The sequence below is a fragment of the Mesoplodon mirus genome (genome assembly GCF_964341445.2).
Source record: "Mesoplodon mirus genome assembly, chromosome: 8".
NCBI classification, from domain to species: Eukaryota; Metazoa; Chordata; class Mammalia; order Artiodactyla; family Ziphiidae; genus Mesoplodon; species Mesoplodon mirus.
The window spans coordinates 70,764,172-70,790,037 of record NC_138984.1 but is presented as its reverse complement, the minus strand read 5'-3'; the positions used below and the strand labels follow the sequence as shown (position 1 = coordinate 70,790,037).

Genomic DNA, 25,866 nt, shown 5'->3' with positions numbered 1-25,866 from the left:
TTTGGAATAGTTTCAGAAGGATAGATATTAGCTTTTATTTAAATGTTTGATAGAATTTGCCTGTGAAGCCATCTGGTCTTGGACTTCGTTTTTTGGGAGTTTTTTCATCACAGCTTCAATTTCAGTACTTGTGATTGGTCTGTTCGTATTTTCTGTTTCTTCCTGGTTCAGTCTTGTAAGGTGTCACCTTTCTAAGGGTTTTTCCATTTCTTCTACGTTGTCCATTTTATTGGCATATAGTTGCTTGTAGTAGTCTATTATGATCCTGTGTATTTCTGTGGTGTCTGTTGTAATTTCTCCTTTTCCATTTCTAATTTTTACTGATTTGGCCTTCTCTTTTTTTTTTTTTTTTTTTCTTGATGAGTCTGGCTAAAAGTTTATCAATTTTATCTTTTCAAAGAACCAGGTTTTAGTTTCATTGATCTTTGCTATTGTTTTCTTCATCTCAATTTCACTTATTTCTGCTCTGATTTTTCTGACTTCTTTCCTTCCACTAAGTTTGGGTTTTGTTCACTCTTCTTTCTAGTTGCTTTATGTGTAAGGTTAGGTTGTTTATTTGTAGTTTTTCATGTTTCCTGAGGTAAGAATCCACTGCTATAAACGTCCCTCTTAGAACTGCGTTTGCTGCATCCCATAGGTTTTGGATCATCGTCTTTTCATTGTCATTTGTCTCTAGGTACTTTTTGATTTCTTCAGCAATCCATTGGTTGCTTAGTAGCATATTATTTAGCCGCACATGTTTGTGTTTTTTACAGTTTTTTTCTTGTGTGCAATTTCTCATCTCATAGTGTTTGGTTGGAAAAGATGCTTTATATGATTTCAATTTTCTTTAATTTACTATGGTTTTCTTTGTTGCCCAGCATGTTCTCTAACCTGGAGAATGTTCTGTGTGCAGTTGAGAAGAATTGTATTCTGCCACTTTGGGGTGGAATGTCCTATAAATATCAAGCCCATCTGGTCTATTGTTGTGTGTGTCATTTAAAGCTTGAATTTCCTTGTTTATTTTCTGTCTGGATGATCTGTCCATTGGTGTAAGTGGGGTGTTAAAGTCCCCCAGTATTCTTGTGTTACTGTTGATTTCCCCTTTTATGGCTGTTAGCATTTGCCTTATGTATTGAGGTGTTCCTATGTTGGGTGCATAAATACTTATAATTGTTATATCTTCTTGGATTGATCCCTCAATCATTGTGTAGTATCCTTCTTTGTCTCTTCTGACAGTCTTTATTTTAAAGTCTATTTTGTCTGATATGAGTGTTGCTTACTCCAGTTTTTTTTTTGATTTCCATTTGCATGGAATACCTTTTTGCATCCTGTCACTTTCGGTCTGTATGTGTCCCTAGCTCTGAAGTGGGTCTTTTGTAGACAGCTTATATACGGGTCTTGTTTTTGTATCCGTTCAGCCAGTGTGCATCTTTTGGTCGGAGCATTTAATCCATTTACATTTAATGTAATTATCAATATGTATGTTCTTATTGCCATTTTGTTAATTGTTTTATATTTCTTTTGGTAGGTCTTTTTCTTCCCTTCCTCTTTTATTATCTTCTCTTGTGATTTGATGATTTTTAGTGTTGTGTTTGTATTCCTTTTTCTTCTTTGTGTATATATCTATCATAGATTTTTGGTTTGCAGTTACATGAGGTTTTGATATAGCAGTCTCTCTCTCTCTATATATATATATATATACACACACACACACACACACAAGATTGTTTTAAGTTGCTGGTCTCTTAATTTCAAATGTGTTTCCAATATCCTGCATTTGTATTCTCCTGTTCTCACGATTGCTGGTTTTGACATCATTTGTGTGTGGATGGTTTCCTATGTTTACTAAATGTTTGCCTTTACCAGTGAGCTTTCCCATTCCTAATTTTCTTGTTTAGAGTTGTGGCTTTTTCTTTGTCACCTATAGAAGCTCCTTTAGCATTTGTTGTAAAGCTGGTTTGGTGGTGCTGAATTCTCTTATTTTTTGCTTGTCTGTAAAGCTTTTGTTTTCTCTGTCAGATCTGAATGAAAGCCTTGTTGGGTAGAATATTCTTAGTTGTAGGTTTTTTTCTTTCATCACTTTAAATATATTGTGACACTCCCTTCTGGCCTGTAGAGTTTATGCTGAAAAATCAGCTGATAACCTTATAGGGATTCCCTTGCATATTACTTGTTGCTTTTCCTTTGTTGCTTTTAATATTTTTTCTTTGTCTTTAATTTTTGTAAGTTTGATTAATATGTGTCTTGGCATGTTCCTCCTTGGGTTTATCCTGTATGGAACTCTGCGCTTCCTGGAGTTGAGTGAGTGTTTCCTTTTCCATGTTAGGGAGGTTTTTGGCTATAATCTCTTCAAATATATTGTCGGGGCCCTTTCTGTGTCTCTTCTCATCCTGGAACTCTTATAATGCAAATGTTGGTGTGTTTAATGTTGTCCCAGAGGTCTCTGAGACTGTCCTCTTTTCTTTGCATTCTTTTCTCTTTGTTTTGTTCTATAGCAGTGATTTCCACCATTTCTATCTTCCAGGTCACTTATCAGTTATTATGCCTCAGTTATTCTGCTACTGATTCTTTCTAGTGTATTTTTCATTTCAGTTATTGTATTGTTCAACTCTGTTTGTTCTTTATCTCTTTGTTAAACTGTGTTTTGTATCTTCTCGGTTTGTGCCTCCATTCTTTTTCCAAGATCTTGGATCATCTTTACCATCATTACTCTGAATTATTTTTCAGGTAGATTGCCTATCTCCACTTCAGTCAGTTGTTCTTCCAGGGTTTTATCTTTTCTATTTGTCTGGTGCATATTCCTTTTCCATCTCATTGTGTCTGACTTCCTCTGTTTCTAGTCTCAGTTTCACAGGCTGCAGGATTGTATTTCCTCTTGCTTCTAGTGTCTGTTCCCTGGCGGGTGATGCTGGTCTAAGAGGCTTGTGCAGGCTTCCTGGCAGGAGGGACTGGTGCCTGCCTACTGGTTGGTGGAGCTGGGTCTTGTCCCTCTGGTGGGCAGGCTGTGTCAAGGGGTGTGTTTAATGGACAGCTGTGGGTTCAGGAAGGTTTTAGGCAGCCATGTCTGCTGATGGGTGGAGCTGTGTTCCCACCCTGTTGGTTGTTTGGCCTGAGGCATCTCAGCACTGAAGCCTACAGGCTGTTGGGTGGGGCCAGGACTTGGTGACAAAATGGCAGCCTCCTGGAGAGTTCATGCCAATGAGTACTCCCCTGTACCTCTGCCACCAGTGTCCTCTTTTCCACAGTGAGCCATAGCCACCCCCCTGTTCTCCAGGAGACCAAGACTAGCAGGTAGGTCTGGCCCAGGCTCCTATGGAGTCCCTGCTTTTTCCATGAGTCCTCGTGTGTACCCTCCAAGGGTGGAGTTTCTCTTTCCACCAGTCCTGTGGAGTTTCTGTGATCAAGTCCCACTGGATTTCAAAGCCCAATGCTCTGGGGGGCTCCTCCTCCCACTGTTAGACCCCCAGACTGGGGAGCCTGATGTGGGGTTCAGAACTCTTCACTCCTGTGGGACAACCTCTGTGATGTAATTATTTTCCAGTTTGTGGGTCACCCACCCAGTGGGTATGGGATTTGATTGTTCTGCACATGGGCCCCCTCCTACCGTCTCATGTGGTTTCTTCTTTGTCTTTTAGATCTATCTTTTTTGGTACATTCCAGTCTTTTTTCAAGTCCAGTGATTGTTTAGCAGTTATTTGTGATTTTGGTGTTTTTGTGAGAGGAGGCAAGCTCAAGTCCTTCTACTCTGCTACCTTGTCTCTATACCGCCACCCCCCTGCCCCACCCTGACCCCTCCCATTTTTATCTGGACTTTGTCACTGTTGTCCCTACCTCCATAAGTTGGGCTTTATTCCCTGAAGTTTCTCCTGAGAAAGAGCTTCAGCTATTGAGTTGTAAGAATTCACAGGCTGCAGAGTTTTCAGACCCTTCAGACATTTAGAGAGGGGACTTTTCACTGACTTGCACATTGGATTTTATGAAACACTTCTCCCAGTTTCAACTACTATTATTAAATTGGCATAAAACAATTTCTCATGAGTATCTATTGGCAACTCAGGTGTTATACTGGTCTCATTTCCGTCAAACACCCCATTCTTCCCCATGCTTCCCTTTTTTCTTACAGCAATGATTGTATTATCATATGGTCATGAATTTTATAGGTCATATTTTGGGATTGGCGAGAATACCTTGTCACCTAATTTTACTGTTAAAGTTGTCCATCAGTGTTTGGTTTTGCTAACCTGGATGCTCTCTCTGCCTCAATGGAGGAATTCAGGGAGATTCAAACAGTATGTCACTGCTGCTGCTGTTTTTTCAGAATTCCAGAGTAGACTCGTTTTGGGGACTTCATGAAAAGGAGCCTGTTTTATTCATGACATGTTCTAACTTTTCTAAAAATTGGTTTGATGGTTTCCAGACATGTAATATTAATTGTCCCTTAGAATGCAGCAGGTGCTAAGAGGATATAGTATAGGAACCCAAGTCAAATCTGGTGAGGCTGGCTGGACATGGGTTCTAGGAGACTAGAAATAATTAGGAGTCAGTGGTTTTAGGAAAGCTGTCAGAATGAGACAGGAATGGCAAGCACCACAACCACCACAATAATAATTATTATTTATAGTTGTAATTGTATGTGCCATGAACCTGTCCCAAGCACTTATGTGTAATAACTAACCTATTACCCCCATTTTACACATGAAAACATTAAGATACAAAGAGGTTAAGTAGTTTGCCCAAATAAGTTATTGAAAGTTATTATAGTGAGTTTGGGAACTGCCTAGTCCTGCCATCCAGACAGGTAGGCAGTGTTGTTCAGAAAGGAGGCCTATAACGAGGAAGGGAGGATTAAGTTCTAGTTGAATAAAGGTAAAGGTAAATGAAAGGTCATCCAGACAGTGGCAAAGACACATGGAACATGAAAGGGGCCTAGGATCAGACCTGAGGAACCAGGTCAAAAAGGCTAGAAGCAAAGTGGTTTCCATGCTGAGTGTCTGTCAGACTGTTGGGCCCTGGTCATGAAAATGACTTCTGGCTATCATGACATTGGATACAAATATGGAGTGTCAGGGAACAGGGCTATCAATACCCATCTTAAAAAATTGATAAGGACATATCATCTGGATAGAGACAGTCTCTGAGAGGTTTTTGTGAGTAGTGCTATGATATCCAGATTTTTTTAAAAAAATGTATGTACACCTAGAAGGCAGCCTGATGTACATCAGGTTATTCTGAAGTCAATGAGCCTAACATTGAGAATCTGTAATATTTTCTTCAAACATAAAAATAGTCACTAGTGTCTTCTGACAGTCCTCAACAAGCAAATCTTAATGCACAATATAAGATACTGGCATACAGGAAAGTTCAAACTATGCATCTCATCTTTTGAGATGCAAAGGATGATCAGATATAGGATGATTTTGTGTGATTTTAAAATCAGAACCATTGTAAGAACACCCTGGAACTGAGGCAAATACATAATATTCCCAAAGAATGTTATTTAAGCAAAGAAATGAAATTTCAGGAAAGATCCTGATCTTGTCACTGGTGTCATATTACCTGACAACACCAATTGCTTCATCATGCCATTCATTAATCCTGAGAAAAATCTAGGCAAACAAACATGGAGGAACTTCATCCATAGAAACTCCTTACAGAATCCAACCTGTATCAACATAAGTAGAACATATGGGTGGTTCTGCATTCTGAGAAATTCTTGTGACTCATTCCTTATGTTGTGGTATAGCTTTGAATATATGGTGTGGGGCCAATGTAGTTTTAACTTTGTTGTCTGCTTTGACATTTCTTTGTTTACACATAATCTTTTATTGCCTGAGAACAATCTTTCATGACATAAATTTGGGAGTATTTTTCCCACTTGTGTTTTGATGTTTGAAATCAGCAAGTCTTTTTCTAAATGTTTCTATTCATTGGTAGTATCATTGGTAGCGTTCTTACCACTTGCATGGTTTGTTCTTTAGCTTTTGCTCCCTCTGCTGGATTGTAACAGCAAGCAACAATGAGAACTCCAATTCTAAAAAAGAGTCATAAACTCCCACCCCCACCACCTTTGAACTTCAAAACTAACAGGTAAACTTCATTCTAAATTAAGAGTCTAAACTTAAACTAGCTTTTTTTGGGCTTTAATTACTCCAACACATGCTTATCTTTCAACTGCACATTATGTTACTCATTATTTTAAATATGTCAACCTCATTTGGTTTCTCTTTCCTTGTAAAGAAGGAAATAGGCACATTTGCAGTGAATTCCAGAGTTTAATGTTAATATTTGCATGTAATTAATTGCTTCAGTGAATATGCATTTAAGTATATTTATTTTCTCTTTACCAAATTATGAATAACTCAGAAGGATGGTGTTACACAGATTTGCAAAATCTATTTAATAAACAAACCCAAGCTGACTTCTCTTATGTAAACCTGGGTTTAGAATGTCCCGTGAGATTTAAAAATTATGAGTATGTGATATCTTAACCTCCTTCAACAAAACAGTAAAGAATACAGAAAACTGAACAATTTCACTTATTTTGGTGGATAACAAAAGCAAACAAGAATCCTAGGAGAATTCATATGCCTAACTGGAATATAGTTTGTTGCAGTTGTTTGTACCAATACATATTTAAGTGATAGAATAGATTCTAATTTATTTATCAGCAGTGTAAAGTAAAAAAAAAAATTTTTTTTTCTAGTAAGATACTTGCTCATTTTGTCCATAGGTGGGTTACCCAGCCCAACATTCTTTAAGGTTAACATCTGATGAAGAGTAATGTATTCTGCCTGTATATGTGCATATTTAGTTACACTGGGATGAAAATCAGCTACTGGTCCCAAAGAGTTTTGGAAATATCATCATGGGCAGAGGGAATGCCCCCACTTGTGCCAAGTTGTATAAAATGAGGCTTTGTTACTGGTTTTCCTATTAAAGGGTCAAGAAGATGGTGAATTTATAAATAGATCTCCTGATTACCAACAGAAAGGGTAACACTCTCAGGGTTTCAGCCTCTGCATTTGGCAGTAACTGATTTTATCCTTAATCCCTGCAGCCTAGCAGCTTCAATAGATGTCTATTTTTAGTTACTTAAATTTGCTCTTTAACAATATTTAAGGAATACAGTGTCAATGTGTGCAAGGATCTTAACTAGCTGATAAGGTTAAAGAATACAAGAGGAAAAGAAAGTGCTGAGGTCAAGCAGGCAGTACAAAATGCAGAGACTAATGTCAAAACGTCTTCCAAGCAACAGGCAAATGCAAATATTAAGCCCCAAGAGTTAAAAGTCACTTGGCTCCAGCAATCCTCTTCTCTCCCTTCTTGCCCTCTCTATTCTTGTGTTCTACATAGCTCACATTTTTCCAAAATGCTGGCCTGTCTGAGGCCAAAAATTTAGGGTGAAGCGTTACTACTTTAGAAAGCCATTTTTCAATCTTATACTTGAATTAGCTTTTATATTTACAAGATCAGAAGCTGACATGCTAAACATACATAAGCTAAAGGGCTACTTAAGAATTTAATGCTGCAAGAAGCTCTACTTCCTTATTCCATTATGATCTGCTTACTAAGTTTAAAAGGCATATGCTTCATTAAGCTACTTAATTAAAGGTTTTAGTTCAAAGCAATTGCATAGCTTTTAACTTCCCATTGGAAACTGCATGTAATTCACGGGCTGGGTAAAATAATGTTTCAATTACCTGAGTAAAAGGCAAACGTAAGAAATTAAGACAGCTATCTGATATCAATACTGATGATTATTTTGGTGACAATACACGATAATAGAAACTGAATACCATGTTTGCCTCTATCTTGCAATACAACTAGGAAAGTTATAAAGAAATTGACATGAAAATATTTATATTCATCAATGCACTGCAATATTAAATATCTAGGCTTTGAAAAACACTGAAACTCAAGGAAATTGTAAATTGTTAAATCCTAACAATTTCATTTGAAATTAAGTGAGGAGTACATATGAATTACTACAAAGAAGTAACTTTGTCCTCTAGATAAGTAGCTTTGGACACCTGATATCACTTTGAGACTGAGAGATAGTACCTTCATATATAAGAAAAGGTAGTTTTTTACATTTTTAAATTGATGGCTAATGACAGGTAGTAAGAAAGAAAAAGATTTAAGTAAATGACTGTTGTCCATTAACAGTTCATCCCGAACTCATTATCAGAGTGTCCATCAAATTATGTATACATGACTAGGCAAAATTGAATTAGAAAGCAGTGCTTGGTGAATTTGTCCTTCTGTTTCCAAGGAAACAGGTGCAGAATTGCATCTCTTTAAGGATGGTTTTAAAGTGGAAAACTGCAGTACATTAATATTCCAGAAAGTTCAAAACTTAATATATCTCATAGATTTTTGAATTTATTGGGTTTTTGAAACAGCAGCTTATAGCATGCCTATATACCACATGTTTATTTCTACTTAATTTCTTATCTGTTTGATTCTCTTTTGCCATCCCCCACCCCCATTTCAGTAGAATGGCTTAAGAGTAAAGGTCTTTCCTTATTGACTTTGCATCGTTAGCATATAACACAGGTTCTAGCTTAATCTCTTATTTAATATAAGCATTTTGAATGAATAACATATAGTAATATAATCTATTTTCTCCTTCTAGTTATAAGAAAAAGTGAGCTTTAGTGTCAGACTAAAATGTATTGAATCCTGACTCCAATATTTAGTTAGCTCTATGACCATTAGGTCAATCACATGAACTTTCTCCATATAGGTTCCATATTTAATTGGGGATAATAACAAAACCTAAGTAATGGAATTGTGATTTTTAAATACTGCAATTATTATTAAGCATCTAGCATAATGTTTGACATAGTAAGAAAACAATAAATAGTAGCTATAATAATTACAATACCTGTAACTACTGGTGCTGCTACTAATTCTTGCTAGGTGGTGTTGTAGATGCTCTATATCCTCAATCATCATTATAACCTTGTATGATTACCTTCCTGCAGCTGACAGGTACCAGAGAGAAGACCTAGTGCTACTTGAGTCCTAAACTGTGAGGTCTGTATTTAAACCCTCCTCTGCTTGATTCCGAAGCCTGGAATTTTTTCAGTACAACGTGCTGCCTCTTCTGGATATGTTTCAAAAACCCTGAAAGGTGTAATTTCTGTCTTTAAAAGTTTTTCAAACGATTTCTATAAGATTCATTACAGAAGATAGTTACTTTAAAATCAGTAGGTTGTATAAAGGAATTTTCCCACACTTCATTTTCACTTTTTCAGAAAGTCAATTAATTAGGTTTCTTGATGTAGTACAGGGAACCATAAGGAAGTAAACATCTAGGTTCCATTTCAGAGTCCTGAATCTTTCTCAGGAGTCACCCCGGTGGCCTCAGAGAATTTCCAAAAGCCCTCTTTACTCATGTCTGTCTTGGTATATAGGCCCTGGTCATACCTTCTTTTAGAAAGAGTTATCAATGTTTACTCATCAGCTGGGTCCATTGATTACTGTGGGAGAAATACTCTACTACAAGAATAGAAAACCTCCCTTCTTCTAAAGGTAAAGTCAGATCCAACAAACTTTTCAGTAAAGAAATGAATATTTATTAGATATTTTATTGGGGATCTTCAGTAGAACTAGATTATAATAACTCATATGCAAACAGTGTTCCAGTTTAAAAAACACTCTCATATTTTATGTACTGAATATAAATAAATCCCTGTGATATTAGTGCTAACATGGGAATACTGCATATTTGAAAACAACAGCAATGACACCCTCCCACTGAAAACAAAAAAACCCAAAAACACCGGAGGCACAGGACTAGTGACTAAAGTTACACCTAGAAAGTATTCGGTGTTCTTACACATGAACCTTTGCACTACAGTATTCAATTAATGTTGAATAGATGTAAACTGAAAAATTCTATAGAGAGATATTTACCTGGCTGATGAGTAAGTGGAGATTTCACAAACAGTGCAAAGATAAGGCACAGAAAAACAGCCTGTAAAAATGATTCAGCTAGGAACAAATTGCATTTTTTTCTTTAATTAGTTTCTAGTTAATCACAAGTGATGTTTATAGTTATAGAGTAGATAAAGTCATAGATATCTTGGCAAATGCACCAAAAAGTATTAGACTGAATTTTCAAATATTCTACTGTTACGACCTATAAAAATGGCAGATTCAACAAACATAATAAATATTTTTGGAATGCATGTATTATTGCTGTTGAAATGCTTTAATTACAACCAATATTAAATTAGTTTTGATTCTCAAACCTAATCCCCATTAGGTGGGAAGTTAACAGTATGGAACATATAATTCATAAAGGAATAATTCTTATTTTGAGCAATTGAATATGTATTAGGAACATATGCTTATATAGTTATGATGAAGCCAATTTTTAAATTTCTAAAGATAATAGAAATTTTGTGACTATATTACCCAATCTACAGATTCAATGCAATCCCTATCAAATTACTAATGGCATTTTTCACAGAATTTGAACAAAAAATTTGGAAACACAGAAAGACCCCGCAGAGCCAGCAATCTTAAGAAAGATGGAGCTGGAGGAATAAGGCTCCCTGACTTCAGAATATACTACAAAGCTCAGTCATCAAAAGAGTATGGTACTGGCACATATACAGAAATATAGATCAATGGAACAGGACAGAAAGTCCAGAGATAAACCCACGCACCTATGGTCACCTAATATATGAGGAAGGAGGCAAGAATATACAATGGAGAAAAGACAGTCTCTTCAATAAGTGGTGCTGGGAAAATGGGACAGCTATGTGTAAAAGAATGAAATTAGAACACTCCCTAACATCACACACAAAAATAAAATGGATTAAAGGCCTAAATGTAAGGCCGGATACTATAAAAGTCTTAGAGGAAAACATAGGCAGAACACTCTCTGACATAAATCGTAGCAAGATCTTTTTTGATCTACCTCCTGGCATAATGAAAATAAAAACAAACAAATGGGACCTGATTGATTAAACTTTTAGCTTTTGCACAGCAAAGGAAACCATAAACAAAATGAAAAGACAACCCTCAGAATGGGAGAAAATATTTGCAAACAAAGATATCCACAAGGGATTAATCTCCAAAATATACAAACAGCTCATGCAGCTCAACATCAAAAAAAACAAACAACCCAATCAAAAAAACGGGCAGAAGATCTAAATAGACATTTCTCCAGAGAAGACATACAGATGGCCAAAAAGCACATGAAAAGATGCCCAACATCACTAATGATGAGAGAAATGCATATCAAAACTACAATGAGGTATCACCTCACACCAGTCAGGATGGCCATCATCAAAAAATCTACAAACAATGCTGGAGAGGGTGTGGAGAAAAGGGAACCCTCCTATTCTGTTGGTGAGAATGTAAATTGGTACATGCTGTGGAGAATAGATGGAGGTTCCTTAAAAAACTAAAAACAGAGCTACCATAGGATCCAGTAATCCCACTCCTGGGCATATATCTGGAGAAAACCATAATTTGAAAAGATACATGCACCCCAATGTTCATTGCGGCACTATTTACAATAGCCAGGACATGGAAGCAATCTAAATGTCCATCAGCAGAGGAATGGATAAAGAGGTGGTACATACATACAATGGAATATTACTCAGCCATAAAAAAGAAAATACTGCCATTTGTAGCAACATGGATGGACCTAGAGATTGTCATCCTGAGTGAAGTCAGAAAGAAAAAGATATCATATGGTAGCGCTTATATGTGGGATCTGAAAAAAGGTACAAATGAACTTATTTACAAAACAGTCACAGATGTAGAAAACAAACTTATGGTTACCAAGGGGGAAAAGGGGGGAGGGGTATAAATTGGGAGATTGGGATATCTAACACACTGTATATAAAATAGATAACTAATAAGGACCTATTATATAGCACAGGGAACTGTACTCAATACTCTGTAATGGTCTATGGGAAAAGCATCTAAAAAAGAGTGGATATATGTATATGTATGATTCACTTTGCTGTACACCTGAAATTAACACAACATTGTAAATTTTAAAAGTCATAAAGAAGAAATAAGACAGGCATTGTTTTCTTCTCTAGATAATAAAGTTAGGGTAGGGTTATTCTCTGAATTGCACATGGTAATTAGAAAAAGTAGCTTTCTGGATGAGTGTGAGTGAAAAACTTTTATTAAAGAAGTGAAAATATTTATAAAAAAAGATAATTAGATATTTTGAAAAAGGATGGTGCAGATCAAGGGTTCTCAGTGTGTCCACAAAGTCTATATGATTTTGATAATAATAAGATAATACTTTTCACTCTCACTTCTCATGAATGTACAAGGAGTCTTCCGTAGGCTACATGGTGTGTTATAATAGACAATATAGAAGCATTTATAAGAATCCAGCTATCTTCTTTTGGCCAGTTTTTAATGCAATTAAAAAAAATAAATAATGCTAATCTTCTTACTATTTGGTTTTGCTTTATAAGATATATTTCTTTTTCAAAAATATGTTACTTATATTAATGTGTAATGGATTATTATATATTACCTTCAATAAATTAATAAATTTTAAAGTTTCCAGTTTGTCTTAACATAATAAATATTAATAATTAGAGCCCACATAAATAAAAACTCTTCATGGTTTACAATAAATTTTAAGAGTGTAAGTTCCATATGACTAAAAAGTTTGAGAACTTTTTAAAGTTCTCTAAAGAAACAAGAAAATACTATTTATTCCATCTTAAAATATGTTCTTACTTTTTACAAATCCCAGTGATATACACCTTTATGGTCCTTGTAATTTATGAGAAGTCATTTAAAATAGATCTGTTTAAAAACCCTTAAAGCATTTTATTCATAACATAAAAAATAAAAGCTTTTGCACAGAAAAGGAAAACATAAACAAGACGAAAAGACAACCCTCAGAATGGGAGAAAATATTTGCAAATGAAGCAACTGACAGAGGATTAATCTCCAAAATTTACCAGCAGCTCATGCAGTGCGATATCAAAAAAACAAAGACCCCAATCCAAAAATGGTCAGAAGACCTAAAGAGACATTTCTACAAAGAAGATACACAGATTGCCAACAAACACATGAAAGGATGCTCAACATCACTAATCATTAGAGAAATGCAAATCGAAACTACAATGAGGTATCACCTCACACCAGTCATAATGGCCATCATCAAAAAATCTAGAAACAATAAATGCTGGAGAGGGTGTGGAGAAAAGGGACCCCTCTTGCACTGCTGGTGGGAATGTAAATTGATAGAGCCATTATGGAGAACAGTATGGAGGTTACTTAAAAATAAAACTACCATACAACCCAGCAATCCCACTACTGGGCATATACCCTGAGAAAACCATAATTCAAAAGGAGTCATGTACCACAATGTTCATTGCAACTCTATTTCCAATAGCCAGGACATGGAAGCAACCAGTGTTGATTGACAGATGAATGTATATAGAAGATGTGGCACATATATACAATAGAATATTACTCAGCCATAGAAAGGAATGAAATTGAGTTATTTGTAGTGAGGTGGATGGACCCAGAGTCTGTCATACAGAGTGAAGTAAGTCAGAAAGAGAAAAACAAATACCATATGCTAACACATATATATTATATGGAATCTAAAAAAAAAAAATGTTTCTGAGGAACCTAGGGGTAGGACACGAATAAAGATGCAGGCGTAGAGAATGGACTTGAGGACATGGGGAGGGGGAAGGGTAAGCTGGGACGAAGTGAGAGAGTGACATGGACATATATACACTACCAATGTAAAATAGATAGCTAGTGGGAAGCAGCCACATAGCACAGGGATAACTCGGTGCTTTGTGACCACCTAGAGGGATGGGATAAAGAGGGTGGGTGGGAGGGAGGGAGATGCAAAAGGGAGGAGATATGGGTATATATGTGTAGCTGATTCACTTTTTTATAAAGCAAAAACTAACACACCATTGTAAAGCAATTATACTCCAATAAAGATGTTAAAAAAAATATTGAGCTCCTTAGAAATTGCTCCTTTTGCAAAATATATTTATAATTTAACCAAAATAAATAATTCATACCTCGCCAAGTGAGTAATAACGTCTTGGGATCTGGGAGTCCGGATAGATGTTTTCAAGGTACCAAGAAAAGGGCTTACACTTCAGATTTTCTCTTAGTGTTCTTCTGACTGACACATCTCCATAATCCACTTTGACAACACCTGCAATTTTGCAGAGAAACACACAAATCAGTTTGTGCTATTTTCACTTCAGCACTGTTTCACTCTGTTTACTTTGCTATCAGTTTTTTTCTCTATAATTAAAATTTCATCAAATTGAATTGCATATGCAGCTGCTACTACACATTTTCTTAGTATCATCCAATTAGTACATTAAATGGATATTAAAAGGTTTTCCATTGGTTATGACTTTTCAAATGCAAATATTTATCACCAAGTTCTTGTACTTCCTAGATTGAATAATTAATCAACTAAGTGTAATTTGGTATTTAGTATCTCACAATCAAAGCTTAATTGAGCTGTGTGATAATTTCTCTTTAATAAAAATTTCAGTAGCTCCACTATTTTTATTATTGCTCATATTTTCCCTTTAGTGTCATTTATTCACCGTGTGGATTTCATGAGAAATTTACATAAATATAATCCTCACAGTGGACGGCACATATGTTCTAAATTTTCCTTCTTGAATTTTTATTCTATGTAGGTTTACCATAGACCTAATATTTTTTTTTACTGATTTTTTTTTCCTATCTTATTTTACAAGTTAGCATAAATCACTTCAAATCCTTGAGTAAGTTAGTAAATATATAAGCATAAATAAACATAAGTAAATGAAATATACTTACATGTGTATATTAAAATTGCTTAATTGTACTTCATATAATAGACTATATGAATTTAAAATGAATATTTCCATTGAAGATCATAAAAGAATGCTCTTTAGTTGAGAAATAAAAATAACAATGCCACTAATTTTTATATAAAAGATGTGACATGAATTGCTCAATATTAAAATGACAATAGAAATGACTAAACTGTGATAGGATGACAATTATTTCTTAGATTATTTTGAAAAGGTCTCTGTTTAACATGTTTAAGACTAGTAAGCAACCAGACTTCGGCATAGGAAAAAAATGGCCCAGTATTTAGTATATTCTATCCCAACCAAGCAGTAAAGCCAATTAGTCATTTTGTAAGAAAGGAACAACTGTTTAGGAAATTGAAATGTCTGTAACTAATACCATTATTTGGGTCACTATTTTCAAATGAGGCGATACTCTTGAAGCTCAATCACCTGCCAGTCCTTCCCACCCCCCACCACCCCTGTTTCTTTCAGAATTTTTGTTTTCTCAAAATTAAATGTCTTACTGTTGTTAGAAAGCATTCTGCTGTGCTTAAGCAGCCAAACCATTTCCTTCTAAAATATTGATTTTTCTAGCTAGTGTTTGGATGAAAACAACATGATCTTTGGGCTTTTTAGACAGATAAATACTTCCTTTCAAAATAATTCTATCCAGAACTTCCAATCTGGAGTGCAGCTTTCAAAAGAAGAGGTTCAAAAACATTTACAAAATAGATCACGAAAAGAATTTCTCTTTGTGTTAAGAGCTACACAAATAGATAGTCTTGAAAATCTTATAAAAAGATGCTATTGGACCCAGAAAAAAAAAAGGCACTGCTGCTTCAAAGGACTTAGTTCAACAGTTAGTTTTACGGTTCTGGTTTCATTTTCGAGGTGGGCAAATTTAATCAAAGTGGCTTATTTATATATCAGTATGCTCCCTTTTCATCATGTTAAGATTTAGTATTCCTGGCTCCAGAATTTTTTCCTAGGAGGCTTTTATGAGCACTTTCCTGATTGGAAGAAAGTTTAAAGGTTCATTTGCATATATTTTACATGAGGTAAGAGAAAATGTTAATTGCCCACAGATTTTTCAGAAGGTGGTTGGTGGAGAATGATAGAGCTTATTGAGCTTATTACCATTAGAAATGCACAAAAATACCATGGACTTAATATTTTGGTAAGCATTGCTTTTCCCCTCTGTATGGATATTTTCCTACTTAGAGGTAAGATATTCAATATTATGTAAGACACAGAAGTGCTCACCAAACATTCATCAATTCCTCCACATTTCTCAGAACGCTGCAGTTAGGCAAGGACATCTGACTGGTTCTGACCAATGTCCCTCTGGTTGTAAGAATAGAAGGACTTGTATGAGAATGGTCATCTCTCTTTTCCTCCGCTACAGGCCTCATACTCCTGTATGTGCAGCTATAAGATGGTGAGACCTTTGTTAGTTTGTGTCAATGAGTGACTATGAAATAGAGTTTGAATTAATTATTCATTTCCATGGCTTAAAATACTATCTCACTTGTTTCCCAAACTCTTTATTGCCAACCCAAACCTCTCTAAAGTAGTTTATCCCATTGTTTACCCAGCAATTTTACTGGGATTTCTAATAGGTGCCTCAAATTTGACATGTCCGAAAAGGTCCTCTTGATTTCCCACATGATCCATCTTCAAGGTTCTACATTTCAGTAAGTAGCACAAATATCCACCCATTTTCTCAAGGCAAAAACGCGGGAGTATTCCTTTTATCTCACACACACATTCAATTCATTAGCAATTCACAATATGGATCTTTCTACTTACTGTAGGGTAACATCCTGAAAAACCCATCATAAGTTGAAAATATCGTAAGTCAAAAATGCACTCAATACACCTAACCTACCAAACATCATAGCTGAGCTGACCTACCTTAAATGTGCTCGGAACACTTACATTAGTCTGCAAGTGGGCAAAATCATCTAACATTAATCCAATTTTATAAAAAAATATTAAATATCTCGTACTTCAGTGAATATTGTACTGAAAGTGAAAAACAGAATGAATGGATACAGAATAGCTGAAAGTAAAAAACGGAAATGATTGAGTAGGTACGGAATGGTTTTAAGTATATCAGTTGTTAACCCTCCTGATTGCACACTGACTGGGAGCTGGGACTGCCTAGCTTCTCAAGAGAGCATCACGCTGCATGTTGCTAGCCAGGAAAAATATCAAAAACTGAAATTTGAGAAGTACAGTTTCTGTTGGATACATATTGCTTTCGTGCCATAGTAGAGTCAGAAAATTAAGTTGAATCATCATGAGTCGGGGACTATCTGTATATCCCCAGCCCCTCTACCATCCCCATTACCATCCTGGTCCCACTCTCTCATCTCTTGCCTAGACTAACATTGCCATAGCCTCTTCACTCGTCCTCCTGACGTCTTACATTTCTCCATCTATCCTTTATTTACTATTGCCTGCTGCCTAGGCAACATATTTGAAATATAAATAAAATCCTGTGCTCCTCTGCTCCAGAGCTTCCAACAGTTTTCCATTGTGCTAAAAATAATTGACAATATCCTAGCCATGGCCAAAGCTTCTTCATGAAATGACTCTTGGTTATCTCTCTGAATTAATCACCTATATTCACTTCATTGTAGCAACACTGTTTTTCTCTTTCTCTCTCTCTTGTTTTCCCCACTGTCTGGAAAGGTATTACCCTGGAACGTAGGTGAGTTGTCCTTCACTTTGTCCAAATCTCTGCTCAAACTTTACTTCCTCAGGCTCACCCTGACCTTCCTATCTAAATTGATCACCCTTCCTATCATCCTGGTAATGCTCTATCCCTCTATCCTGCTTAATTGTTCTCCAGCACACTTGTTAGTACTTGATATCATATCACAGGTTAATTCTCATTGCCTCCCCAAAGAAAACTTTGGACAAATTATTTAATCTCGTGAAGCCTAAGGTATTCTGTCTGAGGATATCTTGTACGATGTTGTGAATACTAAATAGTATCTGAAAAAGGCATAGTACAGTGCGTGGTGTATAATAATTACTGAATACATATTATGTATTATAATGGACACTTGTTGTTTTTGCCTGCCCAACATCCATTCTGCATTTTGGTAAGAGCATTCAAGTTTTCTTTGGGCAACCATCACAGCCCCACTTTCACTTTGTGTGTCTTGGTGACCGCGTTCCCCTTCCTGCCTTTCCAGCTCCACTGGGATGATAGAATAAAGGCATTATCACCAATGAATCTTGCTGAAATTCACATTCTGATTCAGGTGGTCTAGAGGTAAGCCTGAGAGTCCACATACCTAACAAGTTCCCAGGGGATGCTGCTGTTGCTCAGGCCAAATTCTGAATAACACCCAAGACAAAGCAGTCCATTTCTCAGCCTTACTCAACACCCATCATAATGATTGGCTCAGGAATGGGCATGTGAACTATCCAGGCTAATAAAAGTATACTCTGACAACTTTCTAGGACTGTTAGGAAGTTGAAGCTCTGTTTCTTCTGGAATTGCTAGCTGTAAAGATGATTAAAGCCTGGAGCTGCTGAGGCTACCATATAGAGAATGCCTAAGACAGTGAAGCCAATACAGGAGTAAGATAAACAGATGGAAAGAAAAGCAGGCAAAGATAGCATAAGCCAGGCCAACATTAAGTCAGCAGATATTCATCATGTTCCAACTATATACAGGGCACAGTTTTCTAAGTACTTGGGATACATTGGTGAACAAATAAAAGTTATCTTCCTCAATGGAGTTTACATTCTAGGGTAAGGAAACATAAGCAAACAGTAATTCATTAGAAGGTGCTACATGCTATGACAAAAATAGAATAGTGAGGGACGAAGGTTGCAATAGAAGGAATCAAATGAATTATGATTTTTTTTCAAAGGCAACTTACAAGAGTTGCAAGTTTTTAAGGTAAGTCTTTCAATGGGACTTGCACAAATGCTGGAGAAGCTCTGACCGAGTTTCATGTTGAGTTAGAATAAAAAGTATTTTAAGTAACTCTACATTTGCAGGTTTGATTAATAGGTAAATGATAACATGGGCAGTTATATTTTATTTAATAACCTGTCACTCATCATTTTAAAATCTATTTCATGGTAGTATTGAATTTAGATACATAGAACAATTATGCTTTAATTCTTTAAATAGATAATAGAAGGTCATAATAATCTCAGTTAAGTTCTTCCCAAGTAGATACCTAATAAGCCTAATAGTTCTGGTTACCTATAATCAAAGTACCTGATGACAGAATAGGCTGATTATAGACTAGAGTTTTGTGCATAAGAATACATATTGCAGCATAGCTTAAAGTGGAGAAATGGGAAATAATTTCCTTCAATAAGGGAATTCTTAAGTAAATCAATGGTGTACCTAATTGACAAAATATAATTGCTGTATTGAAATAATGTATAAAATATGGGAAGTGTAAATAAAATATAAAGAATTTTTATTACACTGTCATTATAACTGAGTAGAATGAAAATATATGGAACAAAAATAACTGAAAAATAAAAACAGTACATTCCCTTTGCTACTAAAAAAAGAGAAAGAAAAAAACGTTAAAATATCTGTTTTTTCTTTAAGCACAAAAGTTAAAACTGTACAGCCAAAGTTTTTTATGTACAATGATATATTAACAATATACTTGCTTATGATAGATAAGTATACATAGTTTCAGCTAAGAATTTTTTGATATTTTCAAAGTTCCTTATAAAGAGAAAATCGTCCTTATTTTGTTATTTTCTTTGAAAAATTGTCATCAAAATCTTTTTGAATAAGGATCTACATTTCTTTCTTCTCAAGTGTAATAAAAAGATCATTTTTAAACCAACTAGGGATTACTGTATTCTAGAGTATCTAAGTACTATATTGTGTCAGATGTTTAGCAGATTAGTTGGAATACATTTTTTAATTTAAAAATATTCTTTTAATCTGCCATTTTAATTTTTACCCATTCTTAATTTGCATATAAGTTACCCAGGCTCATAACTGTTCATTAGGAAGTCACTGGACAGAACTATATTAAGAGGCTGATGACCCATGCCAGCTAATAATACACAGTGATTATCTGTTAAATTTATCATTTACTATTATTACTTCAATTTTATTTTAATGGAATAAAAATGAGATAATGAATTGTACAAAGATCACAGCTTCTGCTGAGAGCAACAGCACATAGAAGAATCAAATATCAGACAACTTCTCTATTTAAGTCTATCTTATCTTTATAGTCAAAAGTGTGGGCAGGTCAGAAGGTGGCAAAGACGGTGGAGTAGGAAGACCCTGAACTCACCTCCCAGAGACAAACCAAAATTATAACTATTTGCATAATAACTATCTATGCAAATGACCAGAAGATTTACTCCAACTGAAGACATAAAGAAGGAAACACATAGTATGATATGAGTCACAGACTTAGAGAACGAACATGGTTACTGGGTGGGGAGAAGGGATAGATTGAGAGTTTGGGATTAACATGTACACACTGCTATATTTAAAATAGATAACCAACAAGGACCTACTCTATAGCACAGGGAACTCTCAATATTCTGTAATAACCTAAATGGGAAAATAATTTGAAAAAGAATAGTTACATATGTATCACTGAATCACTTTGCTGTACACTTAAAACTAACACAATATCATTAATCAACTATGCTCTGATTAAAAAAAAAAAAAAGGAACCACAATAAGATTAGTAGGAATGATGGAGACAGTACAGTCAGAACCCAAAACTTCAGGGTTGGCAACCCACAAATGGGAGGGATATCACAATTATACAGGTTCTCTGCAAGGAATGAGGGGTCTGAGCCCCATATTGAGCCACCTAGCCCAGGGATCCTGCACCAGGAAGATGAGCCCCTAGAATGTCTGGCTTTGAAGACCAGCAGGGCTTATGTTCAGGAGAGTGGGAAGGCTATAGGAAACAGAGATTTCACTGTTAAAGGGCTCATGCAAAATCTCATATAACCCAAATCAAAGTCTAGAGACAGTAGTTTGAAAGGAACCTGGGTCAGACCCATTTGCTGATCTTGGAGAGGCAGGAGACAACTGGGTTTCCTTCTGGGGATGAAGAAGGAGATGGCCACTGGAGGCAGACATTTTGGGGGGCTCATTTTACTCCTATAACATTATTGCTGGCAAGTGACATTTTGAAATCCTCCCTCTACCCTGTAAGTGCCAGGGGCCAGCAACAGCCCCAATTCCCCATGGTATGCAAATAGCTGAGTGGGGACTGGGCCGTGCATACCAGCAGGCCAGCAACAGTCCCATGACCCCCAGGCCCCACAGTCAGCCATGCTTGGACCCAGCCTGAACCATCAGTGGGCTAGTACCAACTCTGGCATCCCTGGTCATCAACCAGTCACTCTAAGACCTGGCCCTGCCCACCAGCAGGCAGAAACCAGCCCTGAACCCCACTGGGCTCTGCAGCCAGCCACTCCAGGACCCAATTCTGCTCACTAGGGGGCCAGCAGCCACCACACCAGGCAAGGCCTGGCAATCAACCTGGCCAGGGACCAGCCCTGCCTATCAGCAAGCCAACAGTAGTCAGCTCTGCCACAGCAGAAGGCAACATGCTGCCCACACAGAGCATAAAGAACACAAAGCTCTAGTGACCAGAGGGGAGTGTGCTGCTGGGCCCCATAGGAAGTCACCTAAATAAGGCCACATTTCAAATATTGGAAGACATAACCTCCCTAATACATAGAAATAAACACAAAAAGTTAGGCAAGATGCGGCTAGAGAGGAATATATTCCAAACGAAGGAACAAGGTAAAACCATAGAAAAAAGCTAAATGAAGTGAAGATAAATAGCCTATCTGACAAAGGCTTAATGGTAATAATCATAAAGATGTTCAACAAACTTGGGAAAAGAATAGATAAACTTAGAATTTTAACAAAGAGTTAAAAAATATAAAGACTCAAAATGAGCTGAAGAGTACAGTAACAAATAAAAAAACACTTGAAGGAATCAACAGTACAGAGATGACACAGAGGATAAGGTCAGTGGACTGAAAGAGTAGTAGAAATCACTGAAGCTGAACAGAGAAAGAAAAAAAGTTTTAAATGCTGATAGTTTATGACACCTCTGTGAAAACATCAAGTATACTAACATTTGCATAATAGGAGTCCCAATAGGAGAAAGGGTAAGGGAAATTATCTGAAGAAATAATAGCAGAAAACTTCCCTAACTTGGGAAACAGACATCTAGATCCAGGAAGCACAGAGAGTCCCAAACAAGATGAACCCAAAGAGGTCCACAGCAAGACAATTTATAATTAAAATGGCAAAAATTAGAGATAAAGAGAGCCTCTTAAAAGCAGCATGAGAAAAGCAACTAGTTACATTTTTAAAGGAAACTCCCATAAAGGCTATCAGTTGACTTTAGCAGAAACATTGCAGGCCAGAAGGGAGTGGCACACTATATCCAAAGTGATGAAAGGAAAACACCTGCAATAAAGAATATTCTACCTGGAAAGGCTATCATTCGACTTGAAGGAGAGATAAAGAGTTTTACAGACAAGCAAAAGCTAAAGAGAAGACCAGAACTAGAAATATGAAAATTACAAAAGGAAAAATCTCATTGGTAAAGGCAAGCACACAGTAAAAGTAAATCAACCACTTATAAAACTAGTAGGAAGGTTAAAAGAGAAAAGTAGTAATATCTATATCCACAATAAGTAATTAAAGGATACATGAAACAAAAAAATGTAAAATATGATGTCAATAACAAACATGAAGGGGGAGTAAAAATGCAGGTTCTTAAAATGCATTAAAACTTAAGAGATCATCAACTTAAACTATTTATATATGAAGGCTGTTATATATGAACTTCATACTAACCACAAATCCAAAACCTAGAATAGATACACACCCAAAACAGAAAGAAATTCAAACATAACACTAAACATAGTCATCAAATTGCAAGGGAAGAGAGCAAAAGAAGAAAGGAACAAAAAACTACAAAAATAACCAGAAAACAATTAACAAAATGGCAGTATGTGCATACCTATCAGTAATTACTTTAAATGTAAAGTAATTCTTAAATTTTTTCACTTCATGTTTTTTCCTAAAGTCCACTATAGATACTCTCATACATACTTTCTCATTAAATCGCTGTAGTATCCCTATCTATTATTTTTTTTAAGGATGAAAGAATTGAGACTTTAAAAGTTTAAATAACATGCTCAAGCTTACTTAGAAAATATCAAGAGGAGGATTAGAAGTCATTCACATCCATTTATCACAGTCCAATCTCTTGCCCATTCTACTAGAATAACATCAAAAAACTGGAGAAACTTTGAAAAACCTGTACAGAGATATCTTTCCCTGGATGGTGGTATACGACATGGTAATTATCATTCCTTGAAGGATAGGATCCACTTGGCAAATTCTCCCAGTCCTAACAGATCAATGTGATCCAAGATCCAGGACAAACTTCAATTCATAGAAATAAATGATCAGTAATGACATAATTGGGAGTTTTTCTATTGATTTGACAATTAAATACAAGCCAGAAAGTTCCAGTGTGCAATTGAATGATCAACCAAAATATTTCCATAAAATGTTTCACGAATTTTGTACTATCCATTCCTCGTTCTGCAGGATGCTGGAGATAACTGTTTCTTCAGTTTTGTGACACATATTATTATATCTTCTCTGAAGTAGTGATATATTTTATAATCAATGGCATCTTACAATTGCTCGAGTGGAGAACACATTGTATTGTAACTGATGCTGCTTGAACATGTGCAAACTTGTTTTCCTCTTTGTAGAATAATAAGCCAATTGCAGTTTCAGTAATTAATTAGTGTAAATTTAAATCAATAGGAATTTAAATACATCCTGATTATTGTCTGAAAAACTGTCCTTTGACACTTCTGGTAAGATCAAGAAAGTGCTAAGATGAAAATTTCGTGAATGGTTTTAGGGACTTTAAAGAAAATCCCAGGAATAACAATGTTTTAAGAAAGCCCACATTATCAATCATCTTGATGGTACTGAGAATGACAGTGGATGGAAAACACATACACACCAGTAAATCTGCATTGAAAAGTGATTCAAAAGGGTCAGCCTCCAAATATGAAGAAGTTGCTTGACCAATTTATTTTGCTTATTTAAAACAAATTCTATATAGTACAAGAATGACATATGATCAAAAAGCTATCTGAATAGTTTATGTCTGAAAGAGTTCCCGTAATAGGGACAAAATAATTTTAAGTGAAAAGGAAGTGATACATTATACTTAAAGTGGAGACTTTTTCTTAGCAGCAAATAAGAAAATGGTGATCTTTAAATTGGTGACAGCTTAAATTAGATGAAATATAGTATTTAAACATTTATTAGCTGGTCATAATAGAAACAATGAGTTAAAGTCAAATAAGTATCTTTACTACAAGACTTCTCATAACCTTTACTTTGTTACAGTGCATTTTGAATATCGAAAGTAATATTTCCCAAATTTAACTGTCCTTTCTGAAAAATTTTGTGACAATAATACTCCATTGAAAACGTTTTGAGAAACGTTTATTGTATTTATGTATTGTATTGTTTATTGTATTTATGTATTGTATTATGTTTATGTATTGTATTTATGTAAAAATTTATTGTATTTTCTATGTCTAAGCAAAAAAATTAGTCATTCACAGGACATAAATTGATCCTGTTAGAGAAAAACCTTTGTTGGGGGAAAAATTCTATATGCTTTTCAAATTTTTTCATTAGCAAGTTTCCACTGCAAGATTTTAATTAAACCGAGACAATGGTAGTAAATACAAACACATATATTCATTGATGGGTGTATTTATGTTCAGTTCCTAGAATAGTACCTGGTGCCAATAGTTATTCTTTAAATATTAGTTGTGCTAATCTCTGGCACATGCTCTCTCTTCCCTCTTTTTCATTCCATCTCATTCTCTCTCTCTCACTTTCTCCCATATATGTGTAAGAAGTATGTCTTGGGAACCCTCCTACACTGTTGGTGGAAATGTAAATTGGTATAGATACTATGGAGAACAGTATGGAGGTTCCTTAAAAAACTAAAAATAGAACTACTGTATGATCCAGCAATCCCACTCCTGGGCATATACCCAGAGAAAACCATAATTCGAAAAGATACATGCACCCCAATGTTCATTGCAGCACAATAGACAGGACATGGAAGCAACCTAAATGTCCAACAACAGAGGAATGGATAAAGAAGATGTGGTACATATATACAGTGGAATATTATTCAGCCATAAAAAAGAATGAAAATGCCATTTGCAGCAACATGGTTGGACCAAGAGATTGTCATACTAAGTGAAGTAAGACACAGAAAAACAGATATCATATGATACTGCTTATATGTGGAATCTAAAAAAAAGGGTACAAATTAACTTATTTATAAAACAGAAGTAGAGTCACAGATATAGAAAACAAACTTATGGTTACCAGGGGATGAGGGGGAGGGATAAACTGGGAGATTGGGATTGACATATATACACTACTATATACAAAATAGATAACTAATAAGAACCTGCTGTATAGCACAGGGAACTCTACTCAGTACTCTGTAATGGCATATGTGGGAAAAGAATCTAAAAAAAAAAAATAGAGTATATATATATATATATATATATATATATATATAACTGATTCACTTTGCTGTACACCTGAAACTAACACAACATTGTAAGTCAACTATACTCCAATAAAACTTTAAAAAAAGAGATAAGTATATCTCTATTTAAGAAGTATGCCTCTATTTGCTTTCATGACTTAGAATTACTACTTAACACTTACTGAAAGTGTTGAGAGAGGGGGTGGGGTGGGGGGAGAAATAATTGTATACAAAATTTGGCTCCAGAGCATTACCTGGTTTCATTAACAACATCATTAACAATTTTAAATATTTGAGTGCATTTTCCTAGTCTATATTTTGTCAGCCTTGTCTGCAAAGCCAATAAGTAAATCTAATTATGTTTTTGGATTGTGAGTTATTAGGGGAAAAAAAAACTAATATGGCCCAGGAAGACTAGTGTGAATTGGTTATTACATTTT

At 35.6% G+C, this 25,866-nt stretch overlaps 1 protein-coding gene across 2 annotated transcripts in view; it reads right to left on the bottom strand.

The window, feature by feature from the left end:
* The window catches only part of GALNT13 (polypeptide N-acetylgalactosaminyltransferase 13), a gene marked incomplete at its 3' end in the record, with an annotated part of 475,438 nt that overhangs the window by 54,314 nt on the left and 395,258 nt on the right, over nt 1-25,866 (bottom strand). For both annotated transcript variants that reach the window (XM_082631233.1, XM_082631232.1), the window contains exon 8: nt 14,031-14,170. In XM_082631233.1, coding sequence (XP_082487359.1) covers nt 14,031-14,170 — 140 coding nt within the window. The remainder of the gene's footprint in view (nt 1-14,030; nt 14,171-25,866) is intronic.